Source organism: Habropoda laboriosa, unplaced genomic scaffold (assembly GCF_001263275.1).
Source record: "Habropoda laboriosa isolate 0110345459 unplaced genomic scaffold, ASM126327v1 scaffold64, whole genome shotgun sequence".
NCBI classification, from domain to species: domain Eukaryota; kingdom Metazoa; phylum Arthropoda; class Insecta; order Hymenoptera; family Apidae; genus Habropoda; species Habropoda laboriosa.
The window spans coordinates 426,882-445,634 of NW_017100183.1; the positions used below are offsets into that span (position 1 = coordinate 426,882).

At 46.0% G+C, this 18,753-nt stretch overlaps 1 protein-coding gene across 1 annotated transcript in view; it reads left to right on the forward strand.

Annotated features, from left to right (window-relative positions):
- The window catches only part of LOC108579270 (E3 ubiquitin-protein ligase MYLIP), a 40,485-nt gene that overhangs the window by 18,875 nt on the left and 2,857 nt on the right, over nt 1–18,753 (forward strand). Inside the window, exon 2 of the mRNA XM_017942774.1 lies at nt 16,157–16,353. Coding sequence (XP_017798263.1) covers nt 16,157–16,353 — 197 coding nt within the window. The remainder of the gene's footprint in view (nt 1–16,156; nt 16,354–18,753) is intronic.

Sequence of the window (18,753 nt, forward strand, 5' to 3'; positions counted from 1 at the left end):
CAGTAGAGTGAATAACAGTTCATTTGAACTAATACCTATTAGAAATTTTCCTTTTAAAACAAATATAAATCATTTTACCAATTACTGGTACTTGCTAGACATTTAATATCAGACTGACTTGGAATACTCCGCTTCGAATAAAATATTTCGAAATTATTTTGAAGGTTTAGGGAAATAAACATTTGAATTTTAGTCATCGTTGTTCTTCACACTTGTCGAATAGGATATTGAAATGACTTTGAGAGGTTGCTTTTTCGTTACTTTTCTTCCAGCAATTGAAATTAATTTGAAATTTTTCATATATTTTCTCTGATATTGAATTTCGTTTACTAATAATTTACCATCCAAGAAATTTGCATGAATTGCATGTTAGGTAGTTTGTTGATTTATTATTGTATATTGTGCTCGTGCACTATGCCCACCCTAAATTAAACCGTCTCAGTAGTTTACCGTAATTAATTTTCGTACGAGTAATTAATTTTCGGAATTTATGCGAGAATTTTTGAATTTTAGTAAACACTAGTCAGTGCATCGCGTATTGAAATAATAGCTTCATCCCTAGTTCGTTTATTATTGAATATTTTGACGCGTTTAACTTATGCTTCTCCCCAATTCTCGTCGCGTATTTTATTCAAATTTTCTGATATTCTAGAATCGAAAAAGATACGAATTGGCGTTTTTTCTTTTGATTCTCTCAATTTTTCAATTGCATTTCTATCGTTACATTTAATTCTAATTGTTTAGCAGCTTTTCTGCTGCTATCGACCTTACATTTTACTGACACTTGTGGAATCGACCCTACGATATATTATGAAATTAAATTAATCACTCAATAAGTATTAACGTTAGATTGTTTCCTCGATATGGCCATGGTGGTCATCAGTGACTGGGGTGCCTCAAATGTTTCGAATAATTAAAATAAAATAAATGTTGTCAACTAAAAATTTTGAACGTCATAGCTAGCTAGACATTATTTTCAATTGAAAAAAGAAATGATAAAGCATAATACTATAATCCAATGCTTAACATGCATTTTCTTGTGGCCGCCTGACAGCAACCTGTAAGTCTGGCCCAACAGTGAACGTGTTAATAAGTAAATGTTGTTCAAATTATATCGTGTTTGATCTCACCAACATGTTAAAAAAAATTCCATTTGAAAATTAAAGAAATGATATTTTTCTCTCATGATTTGTCGAGCCGTGAAATCTCGTAAAGGAAACCGACTGGTGTAGCGTTACACGCTTGACTGACTGCGTGCGAGATAACATGGGCGCAGGAGTGACGCATACCTAGGCGTAGGACCATCTATACCGTCACTTGTAGAATCCAAACTTACTGACTCTTGTAGAGAATTTACTGTAGTTGTCGATTGCAGATAGTGGACACGACGTGTATTAGCTAAATAATTACAACTACGCGATCGACGACCCACTGATACGCGAAGCAGCTGTAGCGATTATCATTTCTTAACGTGGTATTTCTATTCGACGTTCCGCCACCGCATAATTACAACAATGGAGCGTAAACACAGAGAGAGATTCGGAAAAGGCTGTCGTTGGCTGCCGCCGCGATATAGGTAACGCTCGTGTTTTCGAGGCTGCGGTGAAACGCGGTTCAATGTTCATCGACCGATAACGAGTCGCCGGCCGCGCGTTGTACGAGAACGTTGTACGTCTGTTCGAGAACGAGAATGGCAAATAGACACGCCGTAACGAAGCAGACGGCAAACCTTTTTCTACGAATTAATATTCATCGAAAGTCTTGGCTACGATTCAGTTGCCGATCGTCCGATCGAGAAGTTTACGCTTGGCGAATTTATCTATCCCGAAATGGTACCGGGGATGCGGAACGATGAAACACGAGAGCGCTTAATTAATAGAGACGTAGGATTCGTGTACTAACGCGTGGTAATGCGATTGTGAGAAGTTAGGTAAAACGGTTTCACCGATAAATAACGTCTCTTCGAATTGCATTTTACTATCGGTTAACCGGTGCCACTGAAAGCGACGAGCGATGCTGTCGAACCGGGACAGGATATTACGACCCACGCGGCTTGTCTTCGTTTAGCGACCAGACTAGGCATACGGACAAGATTTACGATATTTCTCCCCTTTACGATCGACACGGACGAATTTTTTTAGCAGGTTAGCTTTATCCGTCCGCAAGCACTGGCAGCACGTAGGTACATACGTTGTTTCGTTAAGCGCCGCTAACCTCTTTATTACTCCGTCGAGTCGGATTTGGGACGAAAATACGGGGGAAAAGCAAAGTAAAAGGTAGAAAACGAAGAGCTATCGAGAGAAGCCGGCCGGCCGCTTTGGTCAATCGGTGTTTGGACTCTTTTCACTCGACAGGCTACACTTTTGCGGAATCAATCGGCGCACGGAACAATAAAACATGCCCTCTCTACAGCAAGATGTTATACGCGTCGAATTGGCGATTTCGAAAAGGAGCACTGTTCTCCGTGCGACTTGAATACGATCGGAGTGTTCTTTTTAGAAAGCCGCGCCGTTAATCAGGGGAATACGCACGACAGAGAGATGAAATTGTGGAAATTTTCCACCTTTGCGAAAAGTCTCGCTAACGAACGAAACGTTTTTCCGGTGGTGTGTACGATCTTTCGTCGTTTAGACGTTTATGCACACACGCCACTTTTCATAATTCCACCGTGTGCACACGTTCGTGGTAACTTTGGACATTGCACCGTGAAACTTACCGATCTGATTGCGTATCCGTCCGTAAACGCACGAGGTGCAAGTTCAAACGTTTGCAAAACGTACTGGCGCTACTTAGATCGAAAGTGTTACGAGAAACGTGTACGACGTACAAAGAACCCAGTCGAAACTGGCGTATATTATTCGAGCAAGTTTCACCGTTATCGCAAAAGTTGCCGTCTCGCGGTCGAAATACGCGGTGGTCTCTCTCTCTCTCTCTCTTCCCGTCTCTTTTATCGGTTAAGATCTATCAGGTGTCCTTTTTTCCAAAGTGTATCCAAATGCTGATTCGCGTGCCTCGATTCCAGCCAGATACCGACTATAGATCGACGGTGGATCTGTATATACAATAATACAAGTAGCAGACGCGCGCACTTGCTTGGCACGCAGTCGGGGCGTGTAACGAAACATGAGACCACGTGCTCCTTTTGTCATGTTTGCGCGCAACCGTCTACCTCGTTTATTCCACTGGATTTAGTAGTTTGGTGCGAACTTGTTCGATATTCCAATTACGAAATTACGCGAATAGTGTCCGGTCGCGTAGCCCACCGGCCAGTAAGTTGGAGACGCATCCTGGGTGTACCCGAAATTATTTCAACCTTTGCAAGCCACCTTCACCCTCGCGTTCTCCTTCCACCGGTTGTAGTACATTCGAACGCACGAGAAAGATTCCGAGCAAGGGACACGTTATTGTGGAGTGGTGATGGGTTTCGAGCCATCGCGCAGAGAGATTCGGAGGTTAGAAGTAAAAAAAGGAATTGCCTCCGCCGCGCCTTTTTATTCTCCGTATACGATGGAAACTGCTTGTAATTTATTCCTCTTTCCGTTAGAATCCTCGTCCATAATTACGAGGAGGTTTTCAGTCGCGAAGAGGAGAGGGATTAGCCGAAGTAGAGTTTCTTTTCGAACGACGGAGTGACGGGGAAGGGAAGGATGCGTGCGAGATATCGAGGCGATAGAACGGAGCATCTGAGAATTGGCTTGGAACGATTAAGTATCCGGTACATTCCCTTTCTCGCTGCGCGACGCGTGAGTACCACGTCGAAACGTCGTCGGTATAACTTTTTTCAGGATCGGAAGTGTCTTTGTACTTGTGAACGGGAGTGTAGGTGGATCAACTGAAAAAATAAGGCCAAGTCTGCGGGAGATATGTGCAGGTGTCCCTCAATTTACTCGGCGAAAAATGATATTTCGAGATGAGATAAGGGTAAATGTACATTTACGTTGTGCTAGTGGTCATATGTGATTTTCATTCGCGTAAAACGGATAGTCCGCGTGAAAATTGAGGGACACGTGTACCATGATTATCGCATGGCCGACTCAGCGGAAAGGACTATTTGTTTTTAATTGCGAGATCGCGTACGCGTTCGGTGACAAAGTGCAAGCGTCGCGTGTTGCCAGTAATATCGAGGAAATACGTAGCGTTGGCTTCATCTCGGGGCAAAGTCCACTCGAGCAGAACGTCGCCGTGGTCGTGGTCGGTGACAGAAAAGACAGAAAGGCGAGCGTTCCCGGGAGAGGGAGAAAGTACTCGCTCCCACCTACGCAACACGCCCGCTGGGAAAACATACGCGAATTGCACTTTGGACCCGCGTTTCGCAATTGCTCGGCCTTTTGTTTTACACGCACGAACGCGAAGCGTGACACTTGCTCCATAAATCCAACTGCTCGTTCAGCGCCAGGTTAACGAGTTAATTATTTATATTAGTGTCGAATCACGTGGAAACGGTGCGACGAGCAGCCGTTTATGCAACGAGTACGAACGTAATACGCGGGATAGTTTTCTGCAACGATAAACGCTCTCTCTTCCCGTTCGCGTGTGTCGCGACACGCTCCCTCGGGTTCCTCGGTTAGACCTCGTCTCGCATCTCTCTACTCTCTTTCGAGTGAATCGCGCAACCCATTTATATCGCAACCTCGGCCGATAGGTATACACGCCGTTTCACGTACACTTTCGTGACCTGCTTCTCGAAAATTCCCCTTATCAGACGCGAGACGACGCGAGACGACGCGACGCGCGCTCGTTAATCGTTTCGCCATATTCGATATTTTTAACGATATCGTTGCGATTCCGTGGCGCGCGCCAACTTATTCATTACGATCCGTAATTACGTTAATGCAACCAGAGGAAATTACCTGCTCTAGCGACACGTTCAGAGTTATAATTATCAATTAACAGGTTTGCTGATAAATTACTAGCCGGTTTCACCAGATCGCACTTTGTATCCGCCGCGGATAACCTGCTCCTTCTCTCGATCCGTACCAACAATCTGATCTTGCTCTTTTTCACTCTCTTTCGTAATTGCCGTAAATTCTACCTACGAACCTTGCATTAGTATGCACCGCTGCATAATTAAAAGGTAAGAATGCAGCTGGTTGAAAGGTGTTTGCGCACGATAAAACAGCCGGTGGCATCGTTTTTGTCGATGTCAGATAGCATTGATATCGGTCCACATGTCACGCAAGAAATTGCGCTCGAGTCGAACTTTGCGAAAGTTTTCCCTCTGGTTTCGGATTCGAACACGGTCGGTGGAATCTTTCGAATCGTGTCCACGCGTATTTATTTAATACGATTCCTGGTGTTGGGCGGGGAAGAAAGTTGAACGCGAAATTCCCAAGTGAAAAGATCCGTCGGCGAAAGGTAGCTATTCATTGCGGGAAGATTAATCGATTCACCGGGTGAATTCATTTAACAACGAATCGACAGGTAAGATGGATCTACTTCTCCCTTTTCGCTCTTTCCCGAGCTTCTTCCCTTCTCCTTGTCTCTACGTTCGCGATAACCGTGCGATCAGATTGCGCGATTATTAGAACGAAGCCTCGACGCGCCTCTGAACGAATTCAGCTGAACTTGGGTTACTCTAATTAAGTCGAAACGAATTGGCAGGCTGCTCGATCGATCGGCACCGTACAAAGGCTCTAATTGAAACGAATTCTCGCAGGAAATTACACATTTCGCCGATTCTTCGAGGACCGTCTAAACTCTTTCACTAGGATAGTGAGCACAAATGAAAAATCGATCGGTGTCGCCGCTTATTAACGCTTTAGTTTACGACTTGGCTATGTCGACCTGGAGTTTTAGCGACTGAATTCTGGAAAGCCGACGATATAAATACAGATTGTACCGTCCATCGTAAAGAGGCTACTCCCACTTGGAGTCCCGTTTTACTTTTTTTTCCATTGGTATTGTGCCGAAATATTACGTACCTACCGTTAAAGTACGCAGAATCTGGTTTTCCTTTCCAGGATTTCGTTGCTTTTTTCCGTAAGCAAAGTTGTTTTATCGGTCGTGGTAGGTTTGCAGCAGTGTAAATTGACCTGCCAGCCGTAATAGAATTTTTTTTCCCCCTCCCGAGTTGTGTAACGTTTCGCGAAATGTACGTTCTATCGATGGAAACAACGAGAGTGGTACTTTTCGCGAGATAGGCAGATAACTCGTTGGGTGCTCCGACTATTCCTCTCGTTGGAAATTTCTCTCTCGACCGAGAAGGAATCTCGGCAGCGTTTGCCCGCGCCACTGGACGATATTAGTTGCACCGAGTCTGCCACAAGCTTTCGAATCGTCACCTTTCCTCGCGAGCTCGTAAAACTTTATCCGCTTACAAGCGGTGAACCTCTCTTTTTTCTCGCGCGCAACAAATTCCTCCGCGAATGAAATTCCAACCCCTTGGAAATAGAATCCTCCGTTGGCCCGCGCGCGCGCCAGTCTATAAAACGTATTTTTCGCAATCGCGATTTTCCCCACGAGTACGTGATTCTAAGAGCGCTATTTTCTTTACGAGCCTTCACTTTCCAAAGTGTCGGCGACTGTTACCGTTTGGCGTGCAAGTTTGTTAACTAAATTCTCACATTTTCACACGGGGTTAGGACAGAAAGAGCACGAGTGACGTTGAAGAGCGGATGGAAATCCTCTCGTCTGGAGCATAGAAGGAGGGTGCGGTGTGCTGTTTTCTTGTTTCCGTTTCCGGGTTTCAAGCTCGACGTATTTTCCAGGATATTCGCGAGATGCGACGGCGAGAGAAACGAAGAAAGAAAGGTATTTTAGGGATTGACGTTGGTTGGTGGAAAAGTGTAATTAAATAAAGCGGCTGGAGAGAAAGATGGGTCTACTTGGTCCAACGATTTGTTATCGACCACTTTCGGAAACGGCAGCTACCACCGTGTGCCGCACCAATTAAACCACTCTCTATTCAACTCCTCCTCCTCCCTCTCTTTCTGTCACTAGGGAAACAAACGAATCATTCGGTCAGCGACTGCTTTATCGGTCGAATATAGAACTGTTGTTCGAAGCCGTGAATGGGAAACGAGCAATTCGCCACTCCCAAGGAATATCTCTTCGCCTTCCTTTCTCATATTTTCACCTGTTTGTTCTCGTTTCCTAGCCGCGGTAGAGAATGTTCCTTCTAGCTGGTGCAAGCTCAAATTATAATTGTCTCCGTCTCCCCCTTTTCCCCTCTTCCGAATTTGAAGTGCGCCGCGTGTCGTAACGTTGAAAAGCTCGTTCTTTCTCACGTTTCCTTCTTGCCGTTCTCGAGACGCGTTTCATTTCCGAAAGCATCGGTCGACTCGAGACAAGAGACTGTACGCGGACCGCGGTCGTTTCGCGGTCGTTTCGCGGTCGTTTCGCGGTCGTTTCGCGGTCGTTGGAGAGGAAAACGTCGTTCCCTCGGTCGCGTGGAAACGGCGACGAAATCAGCACGGTTCCTTCCGCAACGGCAGAAGGTGAAACCGAGTTTCTATCTGGTCGCTTAGCAACGGAAAATGACTTTTTCGCGGAAAGCACGGCTCGAGTGCCCCGCAAAGGAAATGGAAATAGGTTGAAATTGTACCTTCTCTTGTTCCTCCCATCCCTTCTTCCGTTCCGTTGCATGCGCCGGACCTTGTGGAAAACCGCTCGTGACGAACGACGCGGTTCTTCGCTAGTGAGCTTACCTACGGTATTTCGACCACCTTGGAAATTGTATTAACCTCGTTCGTTTCTTCTTCCTCACGACACGAAATTTCCTTCGCAGTTTTCAACCTGGGACGAACAGCAGCGGGGATGTTTCCACGGTTTGTTGGGCAGCCCGCGCGGTGGCTGTATAATTTAGCGCAATCTCGATCACGGTTGTTCTCACGAACGGGGGCTATCGCTGATTGAATCGAGAAGCATCAAAGTGGAGCGAGAACGTTTGGTTGGGTAGAATCGCGGTGCAAAGCGCAAACGGTTGGATAGCGGTGAAGCAGCGTGCGAGTGTGTAAATACACGGGCCGTTTCGACAAAGCCAATGGAAGTAGGTTAGAATCGTTCTCTTCCTTACCGCATTTCTCTACGAAGACGTGCACGTGCATACACGCGCGACTAGCCCGTTTTATTCGCGTCCCAAATTCGTCGCCTCGCGAGACATAGAGTGTACTTGTTTCCAGTTGCCGGTGAATAAATTTTCCGCAACGTAACGCGAGCGAGGACGGAAGGCAGTTCGATCGCGATTATTATTACCAACAGCTAAACGTACATGCAACTACGTATGTGTAGGAGTATACGTAAGTATCATACGTACCGCCGGAGCATGCACGTGACTTTTTCTCCAACTAAACGGGTACGTTTAAGTAACGCGAACGTTGTCGATTTATTTTTACGCGCGAGTTATTATTAGCAGGCTATTTCCTCGATATCGTTTCCCACACACGTTTCTATACGTATAATAAACTGGTCGATAAGTTGTAATTTGTACGGACAGGAGAAATGGAAATTTGCGATCTCGAAGGAAATAGAAAGGGACGCGATCGTTTAACGCTTTAGCTGCGTGGACACGTCCCGAAGATATAAGGTGCGATTTGCATTAGGCGTCGATCGGTGAAATTCGTGGAACGCCGGATCGTTAACGTGTGTGGGGTTGCGCGGCGTGGGTTAATTAAAAATACAATTAAAACCGTGCCAGCTAATTAACGGCGGAAGCATTAATTGCAATTATTGAAGTGGAACGCAATCGCAATTTTCATCCGGTTGCTTTGGTTAAAGCGAGAGCGAGGGCAAGTGCAGCACCCTGGTAGATTGGAGTGGCGCGCGCGGCCCTGCCGCCACCCTGTCGAGATCCGTTCGCGATCACGTTTTTCCATTTGCGCCTTGTTTCTCGCTTCCGCTCTCTTTCCCATCCCTCCCCCTTGATCGAGCTTTTTAGAAAAAATAATCTCCCCTTTCGATCGTTTTCGATCTTTCTATCTTACCTCGATCTTGCATAGAAAAGTTCTTCCGTGGAACCTAGCAATCTTCCAAACGTTCCTCGTGTCGCGTAGCCTTTGCCGAGAGAGTTTGTTTGGTTTGGCGAAATTGCTATCGGTCGACATCCGAAACGCCAAACTTGCAGACGTTAATTGCGATCCGTAACTTTCGCGCGGTAGAAAGTCGAAGAAATGGCGCGTCGAAAGAGTAAACACTGGCTTGTAAATACGCGTAAGTTGTACGGTCGATAAACTGAACGAAGGAGAAGCTAGGCGCGATAGTTGACGGGGAGAGGCCAGATCTGTTTTTCGTGTTGCGACGGAAGAGGTGAAGAAGAGAGGCTGTTTAAAAAATTCCAAAGGAAAGAAACGATCGCAGAGAGGCGTTATAATCGCGTTGACGACGAGCATCGCTCGATAAAAGTCTATCGTTCCGTGAAAATGAATCGTCGTTGCTCTCCCGTGATTCGGTAAGTTCTTCTCTTTCCATCTGTCGAAACTATCGGCTGGCAACCTCTCGTTTCAATCTTTTCGTTGCCTGTCTCGCGATTGTCCGTGACTGTAAACAGCCATTTAGTATTATTTCCAATAAATCCCCTTTTATCGTCGTATTTAGAGATGGAAAACGATCGGAAAGGTTTTTACGGATTACCCGGCAAAGAAAAATCACTTGGGGAGAAAAGGAGGAAGGAGGAGGACTTAAACCACCGTGTATAACTATTTATACAGCACGATTACTTGCCGCGGATTTTAAGAAGATGCAAGTTACGAGGAAACACGCAGGCCTCTTTTAACGTGACGATAATTAGAGCGAATAGATCTAAGGCTAGAAATATCGCGCAGGAACCTTGACCATGGCTTGGTGCATTAACTTGAACTTGACACGCGCGACACTGCGCTCGTTCATAGACGATTTCAATATCTGCGATAAACGACTCGCGTGACACGCGATATCAAACGCTCGATTACTGTCAACGACTCGAAGATTAACGGGAATCGAGGAAAGGCTATTAACTAGCGGAGAGAGAAGAGAAAAAATGCGAATAGCGGGAATGGACAGCGTCGGATGCGATAACGTTTCGCGTACCATTTTCTCTCGTTGGCTCTGGCGAACGCGTGGAACTTGTATCGCGGAATGTCGATTAGGTGGCCGATAATTAACTGTAATTAAACTGCGTGCACGGCTCTGGCTGCTTTTTCGCGGAGCTACTTGCAGTTTCCCGAGCTCGTAATTCACGGCTTATTATACGCTTATGCTGGTATTTTGCACGCGACGAGCCTGCGCATACGCGAGCCCCGGTTCTGTGCCAAGCGCAGCTTGCCAGCTAGAACATAATCTTAACTAAAATTAACTTTTCTTTTCCATCCACCGATCCGAGTTCTCGGTGTCGTTATACGGCCGTTAAGCGGCCGGAGAATCGTTAGGATGCAATTAAACGAGAAACGATCGGATAGCGGTAAAGTTTTGTTAAAGAAGAGGCGCGTTGGCTGCAGCAAATTTCGCGAAGCAATCGATCCAACGAACGTTCCTTCTTTATCTTTCCTCCTGTTGTTCAACTTTTTTCTACATTTCTTTTCCGTTCGATGACTTTAAACTGCACGCATGCATAAGTATACTCGTTAGTTGGTTCCGTAAAACGGGTAGCGAATAACTTGATTCATCTTGGATGGCAAACGTCTATGTATTTTTCAAAGATGTCCCGGAGAAGTTTTAAAAGCGATATGAGTCGATTTATTATAAACCACGTATAAGGGAAGCGTATAAGGGACGTGTGATTAAGAATTCCAAATAAATAACTTTTGTAACCGTGAGACTGAACATTTCTAAAGTCGATTGATCAACCTCTTTGAACGTGCTCTCAAAGCTTTTGTACGCGCGAACAACTGGTTAAAAGAGTTTTAAAAGGAGAATGCTTTTTGTCAGGATTAACAAGCGGATGATTAAGTTGGAAGCTGCCGGGTCGTGAGAAAAACGATTCCAATTGAAACGTTAAATTAAGGTCGGAAGAGGAGAGACGCGACGACTCTTTCCACTCTGTTATGAAAAACAAAAGGATCGGTACAATGTTTCTCGTAGAAGAAGAGACGGATATAATACTTTTTGTTTCGCTAATTTTCGATCGAATAGAAAGGAGAGAAAAGGAGACGCCTGGAGAAAATCGTCACGTCGAAATCGTCGGAGTGCTTTGGAAATCAATCGAACATATGTACATATATCGAATTACGTCTGGTCTGGAAAACCGTGTCGTTCCTTTTCCAACGTATACACGTATAGGTTTGCCGAAGCGTGGCGAAACGAATCACGAGGTATTGGTACGAAATTTGAATTTCGCAACTCATTGCGGTCGAATCGACGTCGCGCTAATCAACACCTTGGAAATTTCCACGCGGTTTTTCCCTGACATCGCGATTCGCTCTCCGTTTTTGCAACATCCTTCTGCACCTTCGGAAAATGTAAAAAAGAAGAGGGAGAAAGAGCAAGGTATTTGCCACTCTATTCCCGTTATCGACGATCAACCGTAATCGAGAGGTAGAAGATATCGCGGGAGATTATCGTTAGTCTTTGGAGTTTGGCATCGAAGAAGGGAAAAGGACCGTCCCGAGCGCACCATTTCTACGCTGCAGATTGGTGTGTGTGTGCGCGCGGTTTGCATACTCCCAATGCGATATGTTCGCGTCGCGACGTATGTCGTTCCACCCCTTTACATTTCAAATCCCAACTGGCTAATTCGCGTCTCGATCGTTTGCTTTTCAAAAGCATTCACCACCCTTTAGACTTGCGTTTGTTTTTCAACGATCGCGCTATTAATCGCTGCAGCTCGGTTACCGGTAGTCGCGTAATTGCTGGGGTGATTAGATGGTATAATTAATGCACACCCAAAGTTCACCGGGAACGCGCATTAATCTTGGAATAATGCTCCGTGTGCTTTCACCGGCGCGGCGACCAACTTCTATTGTGCAGACTACTCGCATGTCGATTGCACGACTGCAAAACGAACGAAAGGTTTGGAAAACTCGAGCGTGCTGAAATTTATTACCGAAGGTTCTTATTGAAACACGACAAAGACGCTTACCTACCCCTCTTTGTCTTTTCATCTTCGATAGGAATCCTCTTGGACAGATTATGCAAATGCAAGGGAATCCTCTTATTCTCCGCTCGTAAAATCGAGTATCGCCTCTCTCTGGAAATTGTTGCGGAGGTGTCGCTCTTTAAGGTAAACCGATTTCTTTCGACAGAGGTGCGCGCGGCCATAGAATTCCATCGGTTTCCCTGTATCCCGGAATTAGCAAGTAACCGAGAGAGAAACGCGTCACGTCCGGGATAAAGGAGTTCCGGCTCGGAGCTATATGTAGTTAGAGGTGGGACGTATACCGATGGACCGTCGAGAAAGACGAAATACGTACGTACGTTCGTCGACGCGAGCAACACGAATTCCATTCGACTCGAATAAATGCTTCACATCTTCCTCGCTTCCTTCGATGCTGCGACACAGATTGGACGTTTGAAAATTATTTTCTCCCTAGCTGGCACCTTTTTCTTAATAAACGAAGGAACGAACGATACAAGAGTGGATTTTTCGGAGAATCCTATTACTCGCGGATAATCGAAAGTGAGGAAGAAGAAGAAGAAGAACTAGCTGGTTAGTATGCCGGAGAGATTTTCCCTCCTTTTCCAGCACATCGTCTTTTGTGGGCCAGGGAGGCGGAACGAGATATCTCTCTATATTCTTTCGCTAGAGACGGTCTGCTTTCAAGGTATCTCTGATAAAAGCATATCCATGCCAAGTCTGAAAGGATTCGTTTAGAGAGAGTTGCGGTATGAAAATGGTGGGATCAATTTATACAACGCTGAACAAACATCGAAATTGTTTCGTACACATATACTGGACGTAATCGCGAGATTGCATCTTCCTTGGGAGAAGATGGGAAAAGCTAAGCAGGAAAAATGCCGGTTCATCTCTCATCTCTGTTCGTTTCGCCGTAGAATTGGCACGGAGGTGTTTTTTCCTTTTTTCTTTCGCGATGAAACGCGTCGGGGACCGCTTTGGAGATCAAAAATCGGGCCATCGAAGAAAACGAGGCACTTTCTTTCATCGTGCAAGCTACCGAGTGCATTCGAAACCGGCGCTTAAGAAACCGAGTGCTTAAGAAACTTTTCCAGGGATGAAATGGGACGAAGGGACGATGCGTTGTCGATCGACGTCGATGCGTGAAATACGAGCGTGGAAATAAGGGGAAACGGCTACGCGTTCCAAAGTGAAACTTGAACGCTCGATCTTTTTCTCAGCCTCTGCTAATTCGCCAGCTAAAGTATCTTCGTATAGAAAGCTGAGCGTCTTTTTAGGTAATAGTAGCTACATTACGTATGATAATGTCCGGCGAGTCGAAAGTTTGTTTTCAAGCGAAATATAGGTAATGTTCTCCTTCCATTGGCGGCAGTTGAACGGAGTTTCTTACCTTGGAATTCCAAGTATACTTGATGCTTATTCTTACCATTTTTCATAGTGCCGATAAAAAATAATTAGCGGTGCGTGTACGGAGAGGCGGCGCGAAAGCCTGATTAACCGATTCGTACCGTGCAAACGCTCGGTGCTCTAATTAACCGTTGTTTCATTATTTACCGCAAACAGCTGTGCGTGGCTTAGCTAATTGACATGTACTTGTTATCTAATTCTGTTACAATACGCGAAATATAAAGGACAACCCGTTTCGTTGGAGAGATATTTCTTTGGTGGAAAAACGAGCAAACAGACGAATAAATCGAATACGATTGTCGAATCGTCGAATAACGTGTAATCGAATACTTCATACTAATATGAAACAGTCAAATATGATCCGGCAAGTTGCGAGTGAAATACATTTAACGCTGCGCGAACGTTAATCCTCGAAAACACTTGTATTATAATTGAACTCGTTTTCAATCCACGTTCTCGTCCGCGGCGGTTTATGAAATTAGCGGGTCGAGTTAAATTGACCGATCGGCGAACGCGATTACTCTCCGAAAAGAAAGGAAACTCGACGGCGTAATTGTTAACGTGAATAATACGACGTATTGCGAGCGTAATTGCTAACGACGAGGTAACTGGCCATTATCAAGTTTATCAGGGTGACATTGCGTTCCCTTTACATTCGAGGCGTTCAAGCTGGCGCGAGAAAGTTGCTGCGCCTGTTTCATCGGAGAAGGAAAATGTTCCGTCATTTGCCGATCTTGTATCGTGATGTTAGGAGGAAGCGAGAAGCGAGCGCAAGAAATGGAAGGCGAGGTGTAAAGGGTAAGGACGGGGTAGGTGGTACTGTTCTTGGATAAAAGAACCGTCCGCTCTAACGACCCCCTCGAGTCGTCGCTGAAACGAGAGAGGGAGAGGGATGCTGTCGAAGCTGTTGGAAAGAGCTTGGAAAAAAGGTTGCGGTACGTGCCCAAGTGGTCAGGGCCTTGACGAACCGTGTCTTCTTCCGCGCCGAGCATGACAATACTCGAGCAACTTTTTATTCAACTTTCCTCGGTCGTTGTGTGAATCCTAACGTATAGACGTATACCCGATTCGGCATTTATCGATTCGTAGTACTAGGACGGAATTCGTAACGGCGCATGCTTCTGTCGAAGGAATTGGATTCGCGCGATGAAAATTAGCGTCGTATCAGTAATTAGCCAGGGAAAAGCAAAGTGTACGTGACAGAAACATCGCGTAGTACGTCAGTTTGTTGGCACGCGCGACAAAGGAGCTGCAGAGATTTATTCGTCGAAATTGAACGCTTCGCGTGCTCTGCCAGTTGTCCTCCAGTTGGAATAGCAATACGTCGGATGCAATACATCGAACGTCCGGATGACAAACGTCGTGTTGGCGTCGCACGCTCCTTTAACCAGAAGCTGGAATTAGGTAAACCAGGTGGTCTCCTCCTACGAGATCACACGTGGTAAACAAAGTCTCACCACCGTCTTGCTCGTGCTTATTTCGAAGGAAATACGACGATGGAGACACACGAGCTGACACAGTCGGACGGAGTCTGTATTTAAACGTGTGACGGACTCGATTGAAATTTCGCGAGAAGAAAGGCAAATAATAGCAGCTCGGGGTCAGGTTTCACAAAGCGCGACGCGGACGATTTTCAAATGAAAAGCAAAAGAAAACACGTAGTAGAGGAACGGACAGGGGCACTGACAAGGACAAAATGCATCTGCCGACGTAATCTGTCGACGAGGAGCCGAGAAATTAATGCAGCGATATTAATTTTGACGCCGCGAATGCAAATTACGTAAAATCCAATCGGTAGATGTCGCGCCTATTTCCCTTCCACGGAAGAATCATTCTTTTTCGGAGGAAAAAGGAATCTTCGTAGGACTTCTCACCCTTAGTTTTATCTCTTCGATTATCCGTTTAAATCGGATTGCAGTTTAATCTATCGTGCAGGAAGCGAATGTGCTCTCTGCTTTTTTTCACCGTCTCTTTTCACAGTTTCCGTATCGGGGAGAGAGCCTTTACATCTCGGGGGTGATCGCGCTTGGAATTATGTACGGCGATGGTGAAAAGGGGGAGAGAAGTAGCTGTAGCTATCTTTTCACCTAGCTGTTCACCTCGAGCCAACCTTTGCCGCATTCCGCTCAAGGTGCTGGATCGCTACCATTTATCTTGCCTCGCGTTTCCAGCCTTTCACCTTTGTTCTCTCGTTCGAAAAATCTCGTTTCAAGGTTTTTACGTCGGGAAGAGTCGGAAACGTTGAAAGTGAAAAATTGTTACGCTTATTTCGCAACTATAGTATGCCCTGACTGAAACATGGACAAACTACTCGCGACCCATATAACTCACGTTGTCTTGGAGGGTAGACGAGAGTGGTCATCTTGGAAAACGAAACAAGCAAGTAGTTGTGGAAACGTTAAAAGTACCTTTTTCGGAATAAAGTTTCCCCTTGCAGTTTACGTTCCTTCTACGATCAAAGAGCCACTTGGAAAACGTTATGGATTTTCGGCATTGTGGAAAATCGATCGGTGTGCAACGCGCGTGACCGACTTTTCAGTCTACGAAATAGAAGAAAAAAAATGATGTGGGAATCCCCGGTGAAACGAGTGCACTCGCGAGCATTCTCGTAGCAGATCGATTAAACAAGCGAATCGGTTCGCGGTTTTCCACCGTATTTACTCGAGCGACGTCGATTCGATATTTGTGGACAGACCTAGTCGTAAATTTTCGTCCGAGCATCGCGGCAGGATTGTTCTAACGGAGAAATGGTTGTTTCTTTTACAGGCATGCGACTGCCTGGGCATCAGCAAGGAATGCGACTACTTCGGGCTAAAGTATCAGAACGCGAAGGGCGAGGAGCTCTGGCTGAACCTGAGGAATCCCATGGAGAGGCAAACGGGCGGCGGTGTAGCACCTCTAAGGTTCGCTTTGAGGGTGAAGTTTTGGGTACCGCCTCACCTGTTGCTGCAGGAAGCCACCAGGTAAAAAGAAGCTCGTTTCTCCTTCCTTGCAAACCACGTTGTTCCAACCTACAATTCCGCGAAAGGTAATTCTGGTGAAATTGGCGAATAGGCGTGACATATTTTGATATTTCCGCGGAAAGAATCTCGGTTGCGAGCTGCGGACCGTCGACCGGCGACCGGCGACCGGCGGGATCGATAGAAATTGCACGCCGTATTCGATTGGGAGTTACTGATCGTTGAATATATGTGTCTGAAGGACGCTCGTCCGAAGTAGGGTAAACAGCGTGCCGTAATAAGGCCAGAGGGTAGCGAGAAGCGCGGGTGAATTACACGGCGTCGTAAAGTTGGACGCAACGCAACGGAAATGCTGCTTCGGAAATTCAGGACGATCAAATTCAGACGAATTACTTCTCCTACAAATTATCGACGACGAGCTGTTTAGGTGAAGATAAACGCGCGAATTAATTGGTCGCCGCGGCGCGTGGCAACAAATGCCTGCCCGCTGGTCCGCGATAATTGGGCCAGCTGGCGCGAAAACTATTCCCGTGTTCCTAGATTTGCACCGTCGAGCCCAGTCCCGTGAAAATGACCGTCTGGCAAAAATTCCAATACTAACGAGAGAATTTCATTAAGGTGTGAGGTCGGACGACCCGACGTTTCAACTAGTGTTAAGTCTAGATATAAGCCCCACGTGTAATCGATAGCTTAAGGCCCCCTTACACCACAACACCGCTGTCTCGCGTAATATTCGATCGCAACTTATCTCCAAAGACCAAAGACTTATCACTCAGACCAGGTAAGAAAAGCCTCGGAACAAGGCACGTCGTCCATTCTCGGTCGGTGCGCTTCCCGCTCCTCCCCGATTACGTTGCGTTGCAAGTTTTAAGTTAGAGACATCACCGGTCAACTACAAGTTACTATCGTAGAGACCACGGATCCCGGTCTCTAGAAAGATTGCCGGTCGTCAAAGGCCCTGTAAAATAATAGCCCGAGTCGCTATTATTTTCTCTTATCGGAACTGGGGACGTGACAAAGGTAAAATTGATCTCGTACAACGCTTACTTTACGATATTCCTTTCGCTAATAAAGTAATCGGCTACCCCGAATGTCGTCGAAGCGAGGCAAATGACCGAATATTCCGGACGTGTGAAACAAAGGGCGGAGAGCGAGGGTTGAGATTCGGCGGACGTTTGCCTCGCTGGTATAAATCAAAGGTTGTTACGTACAATAGCATTGTCGCGAAATCCGCCCAATTTTCGCTGTTCCACCGTCGATGCGAAACAATAGCTTTGTCTAGACCTCGTTCCGTAATCGAGTTGCGAATTTAGAGTAGGTGCTAGGTATATCGGTGATAAAATAGGAGAGACGCGAGAAAATTTGACAGGTTCTCTCCAAGTTGTTAATACGGCGCTGAATCGTGGTGTCGGAGAGGGGAAAAGAAGCGCGGCCGAAACCTCTCGCCTGAATTTCGAGGAGCGTCTCGAGCTTAACCTTAAGGGGATGCAAGTTTGAAATCCAAAGGATAAACTGGCAATTTTCAGGGTCAGGCGTTGGAATGGACGCCCACTCGAGCACTACTCGGTCGGGTAACTTTGAGAAAGCTCGATTCCGCGTCCCACGAGCAACATCCAAGTACGTAATTGATCGCGATTCAAATGTCGTTGAACTGTAACCAGGCTTCGTCGCTAACGCGTCGAGACGAGACGTAAGACCGAAAGCGTTTTTTATTCACGATCCAGGAATAACGCCGGGGTTACCGTTGCTCTAATTGATCGTTAGCGGCGCGAATAGCCGCGATAAATTTGTCGTTTTGCTTACTTTGCGAGAGAGAACGAACGGGACCGGAAGTAATTTCCGTGCAGCTGGGAAAATACTGGAAGGGTAGAAGTGACGAAGGAATTCTAATCTGATAGGAAGTAGAATCGGAGTAGAGAACGGTCGTAAAACCACGAGAGTTTTATAGGGCGCGTTTCACTGTTAAACTACCGGTTCCCTAGCGAACTTTGCTCGGAGCTCTCTAAATATTTTTAAATACCTAGAAGCTGTTTGCTATTCTCGAGGGCCAGTGTTCGGAGGTTAAGCGGTCTCTGGGTTTACCCGTGTCTCGTCGTAGAAACTTTTTGCCCGTTCAGTTTTAACGAACGACGTCTTGAACGTTCTTCCCTTTTATCGCGGTACTATTTCACCTGGAATTGTAAACTGGTAAGAAAATAGAAGAAAGAGTTGCGTGATTTATTGCGCGGAAAATACGACTGTGGGTCGTCTGTAACGGTATTGCTTGTCGTCGCTTCCTCTTCCTCGATGTACGTACACGTACTCGTTGATAGCAGAGATACGACAATGACGGAGGCTAATTAGGAGGGATTGCGTCGATGCAACGCATTCGAGGAGCCCGAGAAAAAAGGAGAGACGATCGTT